Source organism: Anoplolepis gracilipes, chromosome 1 (assembly GCF_047496725.1).
Source record: "Anoplolepis gracilipes chromosome 1, ASM4749672v1, whole genome shotgun sequence".
NCBI lineage: Eukaryota > Metazoa > Arthropoda > Insecta > Hymenoptera > Formicidae > Anoplolepis > Anoplolepis gracilipes.
Window position 1 is genome coordinate 1,437,227 of NC_132970.1, and position 15,696 is coordinate 1,452,922.

A 15,696-nucleotide genomic window follows, 5' to 3' on the forward strand; every position below is an offset into this window, starting at 1 on the left:
TTTTGATTTTTATTTTTTAAAATAAAAATAAAATAAAAATAAATCTCTCGTTTTGTTAAAAAAAAAAAAAAAAAAAAAAAAAATAATAATAAAATAAAATATTAGGATTAGTTTCTTAGAGGGAATTGAGTAGAGAATTTTCAGTCAAAAAAATGCGACGCATTCTTAAAGATTTTGGTTGTATGCATGGTGTGTTATTAGACGTATGAAAATTTAATGAACATCAAGCCGTTTTTCAGTGCAGCTGCAGAAAGCTTGTCAGACGGCTTTTAATACACATGTCTTGGTACACATGGTCGCCCGTTTAAATGAGTTTATGATCGATTTATCGCTTCGAGAGGCATTCTCGTTTGTCGGAGTATTCATTTCCGCAGAAATTTAAGCACCGCGCGCGTGTACGTGACGTACACATATATCATGAATTTAAATTTTATGGTACGACGAAGAGAGGAGAAACGGCTGCCGCGACGTCTCTTTATTTTCATAAATGCATGGCAATCTTGGATAAACGATAATAGACATTACGTACTCGAGTAACGAGTTTATGCAAGTTTATGCAAAATGGTCATCATGAGATTCGATACGTGACAAAATTCTCCGCAATTGCTCTCCAATCTTCTGGGGCTATGGTTTTTTTTTTTTTTTTTTTTTTTTTTTTTTATGAGAGTGAGCGTAAATAAATGTGTTTTTTTATTGGACGAAATATACTCGATGTATATTACTTTACTGGTGATGCAGTTGCAGCGATGAATTTTGAACATGTTTGAATTTTATCCACTCACTGTGCTATTTTTGCAAAATATATGTATCGCGTGGTAGATTGTGACAAGAATGGACGCACGCCATTTTCCGTCGCGGAGCTGTTTATATTAATACAGGACATTGCACGTTCTCGCTGTGAGAGAAACGACATTTCCGCGCGACAGGTAATTTGCTATTCCGCTTTAGAATTAGCTGACTAATTGCCACGGGTTTACGATGAGAACGAATTCAAAGCTCCATGGGGTTGTGGGAAACACCACGTATATATGTATCGCGACACGTGTAACGTTTTGCCCAATTCGAGTTTTGCGCGCGAATAATTTTCCAGCTTTTGTACATTTATCGTATGTTAATCTTAATATTAACAGATCGGTGAAACGCAGATTCGTGATGCGACAAAATTCGCGTCGAGTTGTATTTTGTAACAGCAGTGATAACGATCGTCGAAACTACGCGAATCCCGAGAGAGGTTTATTATCGTCGATTTAAACATGACATCGAAGTATCTCGACTCATCATCGAGACTAATAGATAACGCTCGAACGCGCGCGGTTCGTTCGGTAAACGTCGAGAAAAGCCAGAACGAGCTTTCTAAAGCCTGTTTCGTGTAAACTTTGTACGTGCGAAAATGTAAGGATTTCGCCAATCTACGAGGATCTCCACGAGGATCGCGATCGAAGGAAAGTACAGAGCATATACAAGGATATCATTCGATGTGGAAAACGCGCAGCCAACATGTTCGCGTGCCTGTGGAATTTCTTCGACTGGTAAGAAGCAGTAATGTTCATCCATTTGTACATGCATACGAGATATTGGATATGATATATGGGGAAAAAAAAAACTTGTTCAGAACATCCATTTCTTTTTATACAGAGTCCGGCAGAAAAAATTGATGGTTTTTAAATTGATATCCTGAAGCGAATTTTTGCATATTATAACAAATTTCTTTGTATATATAATGTGTGCCATTTATAAACATAAGTATGTATATAACACATGAGTAATTGCTTATTTACTTTTATAAATAACGTTATTTAATTGCATTTTATTTTTTCGGATATATACTCTTGTCATTGCTTATCCTCGAAGTTCTGCATTGCGTGTCTTGCGGTATTATTACAATTTGCTGACGGATAATCTTGATGAATTACTCACAAACTCAGTTTCAAATTAAATAAATAATTACTTGTGCGTTTTATAATTATATTTATATCAAGAAGTTTATTCTTTTATATAAAGAAATTTGTTAATATGCGAAAATTCGCTTCAAGATATTAATTTGAAAACCATCAAGTTTTTCTGCCGAGCCCTGTATAATACCTTCTTTCTTTTTCCAATAATAAACCGATCTATCATTTACTGTTTACCGAGATTCTACTGAGATACCTTACATCTATCTTTTGTTTTTCATCTTTTATTCTTCGCACACGGAACTCTGTAAATTTTTCTTTCGCCTGTTGTGAGGAAAAGAATTTTAATTAATATTAATTAAAGCTGTAAGCAAACAACAATTGGAATGAATACAATTAAAATAAATGGTTCAAATATTAGGTTGATGACTGTACTACGTGACGACGTTTTTGCGGCAACTCAACAAAACGCTTTCCCTTATTCCGTCTGCATTAATTCACAGGGGAGGAAACGAGAACGATGGAATCCCTTCGGCCGAATATAACCTGGCTTTGCATAAATCGGAAACGAATTAACGGGGCGCGCACGGCACGCAACAATAAATCCTTTCTCCTTCGCGCCATCCTCAATTAAACTTATTAATTTATTATGTACAATATTTACTCGCCTCCTATCGCCTCATTCTTTAAGATTATATATATATATATATATACAAAAACGTATATATGAAACAGGGGCTTTTAAAATTTTTCAAAGAAAAAATGTTGCGTGTTGCTTGATGAAGATCTATTAAACAAAAAAATTTTAACTTTCCATTTTAACCAATGGCGTAGAAATGATATTTAATAGAGCTGATTTTTTATGATACTGAAAAAACATTTTTTGGCATTTCTTCAAAGAAATCTTCGTTTTATCCATAAGAGAAAAATAATTTTCTAATACTAAAAATTACGTCAAAATTAACAGATTCCATATTAGATTCATATATCACTGGTTAGGACGGGGAGTTAATTTTTTGGTGGTATATTATGATATATAGATTTTTTATGTTATATATAGATACGGGCCTCCATCAACTTAATCTGCACATAAATTTTTTTTTTTTTCGAAAAACTTTAACGTCCTGTATCTTGGAAACGAAGGCTCCTAGGGTATTAACTTTGTATAAGAAAAACTATATTTTTCACTGATGAATACGTTGTTTTATTTGTTCTTAATCTTTTTCTTACATTCTGTATGTATATATATATATATATATATATATATATATATATATATATATATATATATATATATATATCCTAATTTTTTTTTCCTTATTATCTTTTTTTCAATTATGAGAGAAAGATGAACAAGAAGGAATTTTTATTCATTATTTTTATTCATTGCGCTTCGTTGATATCGTCATTCATTTCTTATCTTCACTTAACGTGCGAAATATTTTGAGACAATTGAAAAATGAAAAAGGAAAGCTTTACAACTGAAGCATAAAAATTCAATACAATTGACATCACCAGACGATTTGACACATTAGATTTTGCCTTTACTTTTTATCATTTTGATCTCCCGATTATTTTCAATCCAGGATATTTTCAGTTGTCTCGTTGTTTTGTCGAATGCTTCGTTTCATTATTACATGAAAAATATGCTCACAAGTTATAATTGTTTGAAATTAGAGAAAGGGAGGAAATATATGCCAGACATACATTGCAAAAGAGTTGTGATTTGTGACTGATCCATGAAAATATGCATGAAACATAAATAACATTCACCCTCTCGTGCCCCTAGATGATTGGACAAAACAAATGTGTATTGTTTTTGCATTTATGAATACATTTTGTATTATTATTTTGCCTAATTTTTTCAATCGATATATTTTTTTATAAAACATATCCGAGCTGTAACCATTTCAAAATATACAGGAATATGTATAGTAAAAAATTTTGCGCAGATTTTTTTCAACGAATGCCTTTTTTTATCTTCTCAATTAACATCATAGATTTAAAAATCAACATCCTATAGAAAACTTGAAAGGATTTTAACAATTGATTATTTCTTTGACAGTCTAGCTTTAATTGCTCCAAGGTTTATGCAAATATGAGAGAAATAAATAATACAAACGCTACATCTTGTCAACTTTGATCTTCTGGAAAAGAGTAATAAAAATCGAATCTTACAGGATAATTAAATATATCTTTTGACTGCGCTTTGTCGAGTGCATAAAAAGTACTTCAAAATTTATTCTCGCATAATCGTAGAAAAAGCTCCGCTCGAATCTTGCGAGTTATGTATAGTTGTGCGGATATATTTCCTTGCATATGAATAAAAACTTGCCTTGAGCTTCAAAAATGTCCGAGGAAACGTTAACGTAATCTCTCTTTCTTTCTCTCTCAGTGCTTCTCTTTTCATCTTTTTATGGGGAGTACGAATCATACGCGCGAATCATACTGTCTCTTTTATATCGTGCACGCTTTCCAGATATTGCTTCGATACGTCAGAACCTTTTCATCTGGCTTATATACGCCGTGTTGGTGAACATGCAGACGAAAGGGGAATCAGGCAATAGGGGGGAATACGGAATACAACGAGGATCAACCGACGAGATTGCGTGGGAAGCGATGCATTGTAGCCTACGAGAGATAAAGGAACGATTGTTGTTGATAAAGGAGTAAAGTGCGTATATGGGTCAAGTGCTTTGTACGCCCTCGGTAAATTTGATTAATGTATACGGCCGTGGTAGTATCTCTCTTTCATAGTCTCGCGTATTTCTCTAATCTCCTAAAGAGTGTGATTCAAATGATTTTATTAAGAGGAAAATTAATCAAAGAGAAGAGAAATAATTATACAAGCATTTGTACAGTACCGGCCAAAAATATATCACCTTTAGTATTTTTGAGTATAATTTTATTCAAAGTGCATGGATATTTATAATATCATAATATATGTTTTGATAGTAAATACAACTTAGCAAATAAAATATTTTTCATAAAATAATATAAAAATTTAATTTTAATAATATAAAAAATTAATTTTATAAGTAAGTAAATTAAATTAAATTTATGCTCAAAAATCTTAAAGGTGATATATTTTTGGCCGGTACTGTATATATATATATACGTCATACCTATACGTACTCTTATCCACATTTGTATCTTATTTTAAAGCAATTCTTGCACCGCGGCAAACTCGTAAAATATTCATCTGCAAAACTATTTGTAGGAAACGGGCTGCAACTTGACAAACATAATTAATCTTGGCGTTTTTTCTCGTTTTGTTTATTGTTTATTTTATTGTACTAGCTCGCCCATAGTTAGGTACGCTCTCTGCTCGAACAATGTGATGAATCTCCACAGTATTTTCAGTCGGCTGGACCGACTTTCGTCATGATTATCGATCGGCTACCTAGGTCAATGAATGTGGCGAGGGGTTGCACTCGCCGGGAAGACTTCGATTGTTCAACTGCAACACGTGCATTACGTATGGCATGCGCGTTATAAAGGTCTATTCACACGTATCGCTGACGTGTTCAGGTTAATAGCGCGACGGCATTGCAGTCACGTTATTACGATATTTGCGCTTCGTTGATTGTCGCTCATGTACAAACAACTCGATTAGCGCAACGTCGATCGTATACCAGAAAACAATTAAAAAGATTGCGCATATCGAATTATTGAAGAATATTATATCGAAATTCACGATGAGAAGATATACGGCACACATATTTGCAGATTTAAACGATCGTGTTTTATATCGGACGTTACGCTATAAAATATTAATTGAAGACTTTCAACGTATAATTGATTATGTTAACGGAATTAATTGATCATGATTATGCAATTGAGATAACGTGCTAAAAGTATCATACAAATGATCTACAAATGTCGTCGTTATACATGCACAATATCTATGTTCTATTATACAATAATACTAAATAATTATAATCAAGATTGGTATTACATTCCAAGATATTGATAACAAACTTATCATTTTGACGGAAATTTTTAATAATTATTTTATTCTAATTAACTTTTAACATTCAATCACTCAAATTTATGATGTTGATATTATTGACAAGATGAAAATTTGACTGTAAAAGATAGAGATATTTTCGAAAAACAATGATGAAAAAATAAGTCGTTTATTTCGACGAATATGAAGGTAACGAGAATGTGAAAATGATGATCCTCTCGAAAAAGGAGAAGAGTGTATATTCTGTTTGAATCGTACTCCTGGGATGCCGTGAGAGGAAGCGATGTGTATTGATATATATATATATATATATATATATGTGTGTGTACATATATATAATATCGCGGCCGACAAGACGCCATGTATCGATCTAAACTCGCGTGTATACTCATCGCTCTTCAAGCTTGTCGTATAATAACTGATTATAATTAACTGATAAGTTCGTTGAGTTTATCAACATTAATAAATGAATTAAATACTTCAAATTTTTCAATTTTAATTTCATTATTTCTGAAAATTCCAATACTCAATAACAATTCAATTATCAAATAAATTCTTGCCAACACGATTTTTAGAAATTATCATTTAAATAATAATTTTCATTTTTGCTTTAATTTGCATGTATTATTTAAAAGTTTCTGAAGTAAACGTTGTTTATAATCGTATTCATTGACATCTTATTGAAATTCATATTATTTCTTACATCTTGCTTATCACTCTCTAAAGAAGCGTCTCGTGTAATACCGGTTAGCCGATAACCATGATTGTAAGCTTCGGGATAAGGTTTAGTCTTGCGATCAATATTCAGCAGGGAGTCTGACAAAGTAACAGGATGCATCCGCCGGAAAGTTAACATAAATTTTCCAACTAATATCCTGCCTTATACCGTTAAGCGCGGCATGCTTATAAATTAGCTTCGGCGCGCGCAGTTTATTTTGACTTCGTTTCCAATAACTTCCATTAAACCTAACCTATATATCGGCCGGTCTCCAAGCAACCGACTGTCTTCCGCGATTCTTCGGTTGATTCCACGAGGCGAGCATAAAGTTGGCCGATAAATTTCTTCATGGAGAGGTAGTAAGCCGTCCCGCCGACCGCGGCTGCGGAAAAGGCTGTGGGGGACAAAATGGATAAAATGAGAAAAGGATGGAAGGAAATGGCGGGAAAAGAAAAGCCGATCGAGAGGAAAAGGGGGTGCGGAAGTCAGCTTTATAGACCTTGCATATTGGAACCTACGTCAGGTATACCTAGATGCGTGCTTCAATGGTACACGCGCGTAAGATTTTTTTTTGTTTTCTAACTTTCCGAAATTGAAAAGAAGACCTATATATATGTGTGTTGTATATATATATATATATATATATATATTAGGAAACAATACGTATCCATTTCACATGCAGAAGAGCGGGGAAGCGACACGTTTTCATGGAACCGCACACTCTCGAGGATCCTTTTACATCTTCTTCGAATATGAACCGCAACGAGATGAGCAAGCACTTCGCATCGGTTTACGCGAGGGGGCTTTCATCCGGGACGCAAAAATATTTGCGAGTTGTTGCGGAGAAGAGGTTTTTTTCATACCTCATGTTTAGTTGCATCGCTCCTTTTTTTCCCTATCCATCCTCCCTTCTAGCCGCAAAGCTGTCTCTCGTGTTCTGCTATTAGACTTGTCCTCGTTTATTTTCTTTTTTCCTACCTTCCTGGTAATCTTTTATACAACTAAACGTATAAACGTGCACACATAATGTTTCTAAACAATATGTGAATAAAGGGTAACAAGAAAGTTTAGGCAAATGTATAAATCCGGTTTATACCTTTCCATGAGAAATATGTATCGCTATCGAAAATGATGAGCTTTAAATTAATTCTTTTATTTTTTCTCAAAAAGCACACACTTTTTTCCAAAATGTGTACTCTACACAAAATGAGATACATGCAATCCGGGACTTGGATACACATTTACTCGCGCTTATTCAAACGATTACTTCATGGTCGAGGTCTACGTTTACATATACATATGTAGCGCCATACGCTAATTTTAACCTGACCTTCTCGCAGATGCTGCAATCCGACAAGGTCACCGGCAAAAAAAATTCCATTTATGTAGTCAACTTTTACATTATATATCACCATCTTCGTCCTTCGCCTATTAGCAATTTATCGGCGTCCAATTATTCGCAGCGCTCCTTCGCGTCTATTTCCGTAGGATATCGATATTGGATACTCTTGATATAAATTTTCTGGGTCAACTGACAGGGTGAACTTAAAGGATCGCTTCACGATGATATCGTGCGAAGGAGTAAATTTTATCCGTCGCACTAAAATATTAGAAACCGATCGCCGCAGATTAAAAGGATGACGTTTAAATGACATTTAAATGACATAATTACCATCGCAGAGATTTGAAGCGTGTCTAATTCACGTGGACGGACAACTCGCTGGGCCGTATTAAACTCTCATTTTCAGATGACGAAAGCAAGCTGTGCCATGTGTATTACGTTTTTTAATTGTCCGCTTTACTTATTGTTAGTCCCTCTCGCGCGTCACGTTCAACGCACGTTCGAGCGTAATCACTCTAATTTCATTATTGCGTGCGCAGTAGTGTTGTATTACTGTAAATATGTGTATGCCGTACCATGAATACTGCAATAAATGCACGAAGAGCAACGAGCAGCTTTTTCTGCAGCGCTTCTACTCGTTCCAAACGCACGATACTTCGAAAACATTTCGTTCAATTATCTTCCGTATCGCAACGTTTTAATTTTCGCCATTAAACGTCTAGGCGATTATGTCAGACCTTCATATTCCATCAAAATATTTCTGGTTTATTTATTTATTTAAACGAGTGAAGAATACGAAGTGACAATCAGCCGGTTGTCGTCGTAAGAATTTAAAAAGATCAACAGCGATTAATATGTATCATACCGCGTATGGAAATCAAAATCAATATCTATATTGATAAAAATTAGAATTAAAAAAAAATGTATATATATATATATATATATATATATATATATCGATGTTCTTTTATTTTAATCGTAATTTCTCTTTAATTGATTAGTTAAAAATGAGATTTACCCTTACAGAAATACGTTATCTTATTCGAAAAAATGTTAGAAAGTTGGTCATAAGTTGAGGCTTATAATTGAGGCGATAGAGCTATCTATCTCGCTAGAGTTCAACATCGCGCTATGAATAAATGAGTATACACGTCGAGCTACATCAGAGGGTTACAATCGTGGCGCATCGCGCCGCATCGCGACGACCCAATTTCGATGCGCGAACGTCAAAGTAACGTATATTTCGTGCATTTCGTGCATTTCGTGCATTTCGAGTGTATTCGCGCATGACGGAACGCAGCGGTTGTTTGGATTTCCTTAGCAAAGCTTCTCCTTTGTATAAAGAACGGTGCCTGATCTTGCATCATGAGATGTCACGTAGTATCGCGCAGTGATCCCGATTACGCATTGCGTTTATCACTGCTGAAAATTACGCGATTGTCTTGTGTGTATATATAATCAATTGCATCGCAATAGAAAGACAAGCTAGAATAGAGCCTCATTTTGGTCAACGCGTTCGCCAGCTGTCGCATTTTAATTATAATCAGATTATTATTATTATCTATTGAGATATTTCTGATTTAAAAACTTGGCGTTTATTAAATTTAAAACATATTTGGACATTATTATGTGTTTCATATAACTCGCTTTGGACTCTATAGCGTCGTTTACGGAAAATTACGTGGGATTATTACGATTAAAAAAGAATATTAAAAAAAAAATCAATAACTATCTTTTATATGAGACTTTTAACATAAAGACACGGAGTTTTGAGCAAACTTGCGGAGGAAAAGAGCGGTATAGCGATTGCGGAGATGTAAACAACTTCTTTAGAGCGAATCGCGCTTCAGCACATTGATTTTGAATTATGTGAACTTTGGCGTGATATTTCTCTTTCAACCACTAGAGCAGCAATTCTATGCCAGTTAAGGATAGTCATTAAAACCGCATATGATCGTGGAATGCGAATCACGGAATATGTAAAGTATATCTCATTGGAATTTCATTCGAACGCTATTTTGCTCACTGTTCTGAGTAAATGACATTAATCATTTCGGCGTCAATACGTTCCATCAATATAGAGCGCGCATCGTGCGCTCTGTTACAGTCGATTATCTTAGCGTCGTCTAAATGCGATGAGGACTCCAATGTTGAGTAAGGAGATCAGGGGGTTTGGCGTTCGATGGAGCGGATTGGAAACGGACGACAAACAGAATCGGTCAATCGAATCTGCGGTTTTAGCAAACCGTGATGCATTTCCATTATCGCTTTTAGTTTTCGAGGCTTGGTAAAACGAATCGGCAATTTTCAGGTCGCTCTCGCGTAGTCATCGGATTCACCAATTCTGCAATTAGTGCGCGGAAATAAAAATTTTACGATATTTTAAAATTTAAAAATCCATGTCTATAACGATTATGTAAATTGTAATATTTATTTTAATCATAATTTCTCTTTGATTGATCGAAAAATTGCTGCGATTTATCTCTATAGAAACGTGCCGTTTTATTCGGAAAAAAAAAAATACAGAAAATTCGAGAATTTGTAATATGTGGAAAGTTTCTCATAACTTAAGGCTAATAATTGAGGCGATAGATATCGAGTATCGTACCTTGGCACGATATCAGATGAACGCTCATTATATTCTGATGGTGGTTGGGGTGGGAAGGTTCCCGTATTGACGTTTCAATTATCGATGTTCGAAAAGGAAAACTCTTGGATCGCGCGCCGAGCACTCGGCGGACATCAATTCATAATAATTCGTGCAATTTTGGGGGACCAACGGCATTGTAAATCACGCAAAATCGCCGATAAAAAGATTCAAGTTTTAATATCGGCACATCGACATTGTGCATGGAATGGAAATGACATTTGATCAACGACCGTCGAATCTCTGTTGTGTCGCACGTCGCACACGTGAACATCCATTTCGTTCACGTGCGTGTATCTTGTCACGTGCGGCGTTCGCTCTACGCACCGCTCATGTAGCTTCTCTCTAGGAATAAAATCGTCCGGGATGCGATAAATCGATCTCTCGTGCTAACCGAGCAACGACTTTCCAAACGAATAACCTTACGTCATGTCTCGTTTTCCGATCTGCAGCTTGGTTAATAAAAAACAATGGCGCGCGTCATGCGCTTGGCGCATATCTGTCTACCTTCGCGGCTGAAGGGCATTCTTGCATGGTGTATTGACCCTTTCTTCCTTGCAGCGATAGGGAGAGATTGGTGTTCAATGGATGTTATAACATAGGACGGGTAATCATTCTTGCGTAAAAATTACAACACAAAGGCGATATGTTATGCGCGCGCGTAATTAATTTTTGAAACAAATAGTAACATAAAAATATGATTCTCTTTTTTTTTATAAGAGTTAGTACTGTAATAAAGAATACGATAAAAGTACTATATATAATAAAGAAAAAGTCATATATAATATGCGCTATATAAAACTTTGATATAAATATAATTCTCTCTTAAAATCAAAATTTTATCATGAAATTTAACTGAAGCGATTCGTGAATATACGTCGACTAGTTTTCCCAAAGAAAGATCGCGCGCGTTTTATTCAGAATTACATTATTCCAATAGCGGTCACTAGGTAGAATGTCAGTTCTTCTGTGGAAGCTCGTCGAATAAAACTTTCATATTAGAACTTTTTTGTTTTTTTTTTTTTTTCTTTTTGACGAGGCGATATCGAACAGTCTCTCCGCCAGCATGGTCAATAAATTTCCAATGCTCTCATATCGAAAAAAACGTCAATGGATAGCTTCGTCGGTATTGTTTTAGAATCAAGATTAAGAAGATTCGTCTGCAAGTCGCAGAAGCGGAAAGTGGCGACCGAAAAGATTAATGAGGAGATTATTGTTTGATGACGGAAAAATCTAACAAGAGAAATACAGCGAATAATATCATAAGAACGATGACAGAACGCCAAGCAAGATTTAATAAAATTATCAGATTTAACGAGATTTATTATAATGAAATATAAATGTATGAAATAGTACAGTAGTGTTGCAGTAGGTATTTAAAATATTTGCAAATATTATAACGTTATTTTTTTCTTTTTTTTGTTACAGGCTCGACCAGCCGGTGACCAGCTCAACACCTGGGATGGACAGCAAAAAGGTTAAAACATGCTTGATACATTTTTATCATTGATGTGCGATAATTTTTCGATATCTTGCAATAATTTTTCGATATCCCGAAATAATTTTTTCTGAGATACATATTACGAGGTAGAATTTAATCTTGCAAAAAGGTCAAGCTATAAAATTAGCAATGCCGCGTCGTAGGAAATTGCACAACGCAGTTCAGGTCGCCATAAATAACGGTCAATCGATTATTACCTACTGTTTGGAACCGCATTGTTTAATGAGTTGCATGCGGTCTGTGAGCCTTTGTGAACGAGAATGGCGGAGGTTAGCGCGAAACCGTCGACGATGTCCTCCCAATTAGAGCCATTGCTCGAATTAATGACGATTATCTCGTTGGTGCCAATGGCCAGCGATATGAATTGGCGATACGATTCAATCCAAACGCGCTATATGAGGGGCAGAGAGAACCTAAAGAAGAAAAGTTTGCCGTAAAAGTTCGATCGTTCTGCTCGTCCACGAAAGCAAGTTTTCCTTAGGATCGGCAAATTTTGCGCACCGAGTCTCGTCCCTTTGATCGCATCGAACTGCGTATTCACTTTTGCCGTCGGCTTTTTGTTATTTAACGAATTACTCGGGCAACTCCTCTTCTCTGTCCCTCTTCGCTTTTTCGTGAGGTGGCGAAAACTCGCGCTAGGAAACTCACTGACAAGACAGACGATCGCGCAAACGAATGAGACAACGAGCGTGCGCTAATGTTTCTCGACATCTGCGTAATGTTTTGCTGAAAATGGCAAGATTTCGAGGAAGAATAATCAATCGTACGATTTCGTCTTGACGTATATACACATTGTTGTTATTTGACGTATTCCTCGGGAGCAAATCGATATAATTCTATTCTATTTATATTGCGATTTATAGAGGTACTCTGGGCATAATGCTTCGCGCATTATGTTCGCGAGTTGTAGCTTGCAAGTTTCTCAAAGACATTCACGGCGCTTTGTATTCCTGAAAAATACAGGTCGTGTTATCGGCGTTTTGAAGAACTGCAAGCGCCTGGAAACGAAACGTTTTTCCGGAACCTTTCTTTATGCCTTTAGATAAAATGTGTACGATAAAATGTGTCTCAGGTTGACGAAAGCTTTTCCAGGAAGTAAAATCTGCCAGGTATCGCGACTGAAGGCACAATAGTGTCTAAGTAAGAAGAGAGTTTTCATGACGTTCTCAGAATAGAGATTGTCAATATCAGTTCTCTCTCGATAAATGCGTTTGTCATGTCGCAACTTATTGTCACTTATTATTCACAGATTTTGATATCGTTTAATAAAGAAAGAAAAAATAACGATGGAATTTTAATGGCATATTTATTTGTTTAGTCTCGTAAGTTATTTCCCTCAACGATCTTAATATATAAATACATATTTCTGTTTCATACAGAATAATGTTATTGTGCGTGATATTTATTGATAAAACAAATGAAACTGATGGGCGTCGTATGTATGAAAGATATTTTCGTCCGCATTTCTGACCATAATTGGGCTTGAAATATCATAAAAATTCCGTAAGAGAAAAAACTAATCGAAGCAAACGAGCATAGATAGAGTGAGCGGTAAATTATTCAGTTGTACGTTAGGGATGGAATTTTTCGAATGTTCCCACGGACATCGTCAATCTTTTGTACCGGGATTGGTTTTTGCGCATGTATTTTTTAAATCAAATGAAAGAAAAGGACAATGTGGGAAATCGATAACGAACTGCATAATGCACCGGCTTTATTTCCAGGATTAAATCCGACCGAAATTTACAGAAGCACGCGCGCTCCTCTCGTTGAAAATGCACGTCACCCAGCTTCCGCGATACACGTCTATCAAGTAATTATTTAGTAATGTTTTTTGCTCATTAAATGTCAGACCGTGTTTTTCCTATCCTTCTACGTAACAAGCGCAACAAGAAGCGGAAAATCGAACGGATTGCACGAATTTCACGTTCAAATGGCGATCGCACTATCATCCTTCTTCCCTTATTCGCGTTTTCATTATCAAATAGACGTTTTCGGATGCCATGGCAAAATTTTCGTTGGGTAACAAGAGTTTTCACGATAACTCAATGCGTTGTCAAGCGGAAAAGTGGATTTCGATCAGTCGCATTCATAAGGGCACCGTATAAAAGATACCGGGATATCTTGTCACGTGTGTCGGTGAGCGGACGCGATTTTAAATTTTACCAAAGATTTATAGCTCTGTCTCCTTTTCTCAGAAAGATCGTATTACATCTGTCTTGCTTGAAAAATATTTAAAGCTGTTTGATATCTCATCTCAATGTCACAAGCGTTACACTGTGACAGGCATCTCTCGTCATGACCGATTTTTATCGTTCGTGTATATTTGAGAAAGCTGATAATAAAATATTCAATTATATTTTTACATGGTCACATTAAATAGATGTTTTTAAAAATATATCTACTATATATCTATGTGTGACTTGTATATTAATAATAAATATCTCAGAATTACTCTTCAAATTCCGGGATCAATTTTTCCTGAATCAAAAATTTAACAATAAATGTCATATTCATATGTCTTCTTCATTTTTACATCAAGATTAAATAAACAAGGATAAAATAGATTGTAAATTATTTTGTTTAATTAAGGAATAGTAAGCCATTAAACTCAAGTGATTTTGTCCTCTTTTTTTTTTTTTAAGAACGAATTTCGTATATTCGATTAAACTGAAATTAAACTTTACCCCACGATTTGTAATTGATCATGTTGATGAAAAGGCGTTTTTTTTTTTCTTTTTTAATTTTGCAGATTGTCCAATCGGCTACGCCGCCCGCTGTACCTGTCCAGGTACGTAGCAAGTACGATGGCTCGGGAGTGGCAGCCTCCGTATCGGGGGTGCGCAGACGGAGCGGTCCTCAAGGGGGATTGCGCTCACCCGCTGCAAAAAGGCCCCTCTCCGCCCCCGTTGCGCTTCAGGGCTGGCTGCATAAGCAGGGTTCGGAGGGTCTCATGCTCTGGAAGAAACGTTGGTTCGTTCTCTCCGAGTACTGTCTCTTTTATTACAAAGGTAAATATTGATACTCGGTCTTTTTTTTTTTTTTTTTTTTTTTCTTCAACATTTTACCTTTTAGCTTTTTCGCTTCTTTTTTTCCATTATTTTTACGATGAATATGCCAGACTCTATCGCCAGTTTTAACAGAAACGTTGTTATTCGCAATAGCGCTTATTTAATATTCAGATCCAACGAATGTGTGACGCTTATTCGTTTTGTAATTAACAATAGGCATTATGAACCGGTATAAACAATAATTACCCTGGGAATATCTATTAACAACCCAATTCGACGAAATTAAATTTAATTATCAGTACAAATAAGCTCTTATTGAGCATATTGCGCAAATCGAATGAATAACTTTTTTAATTTTAGTTATTTTGCATTAAACTGATATTACATATTCCTTTAGTAATATTTAGCTATTTGCAATTAAATTCTCTCAATTGAGAAGAATTTTCAGTTTTTACAATCTGATAACGTGAATGATAATTTTCTTTTTAAAATTATCTGCAGCTTTTACAGAGAGAATATGGATATACTGAATTAAAATGATCTCCAAGTTTGAATATAAAATTCATAGACATTAATGTTTACTTCGGATCAATTTGTATCCGTCCTATTTACGAG

General features: G+C 35.4%; 1 protein-coding gene across 10 annotated transcripts in view; it reads left to right on the top strand.

Moving 5' to 3' along the window:
• Window positions 1–15,696, top strand: part of LOC140671022 (uncharacterized) — a 151,366-nt gene that overhangs the window by 62,925 nt on the left and 72,745 nt on the right. For 8 of the 10 annotated variants that reach the window (XR_012047661.1, XM_072902075.1, XM_072902086.1 and 5 more), the window contains 2 exons: window positions 11,998–12,046; window positions 14,823–15,081. Coding sequence is in view for 9 of the 10 variants with exons in the window: in XM_072902086.1 (XP_072758187.1) it covers window positions 11,998–12,046; window positions 14,823–15,081 (308 nt within the window). In the remaining variant the exon portion in view is untranslated. Of the gene's footprint in view, window positions 1–661; window positions 1,530–11,997; window positions 12,047–14,822; window positions 15,082–15,696 lie in introns of those variants that run through there. The other 2 variants (XM_072902068.1, XM_072902061.1) reach the window with 2 other exon arrangements.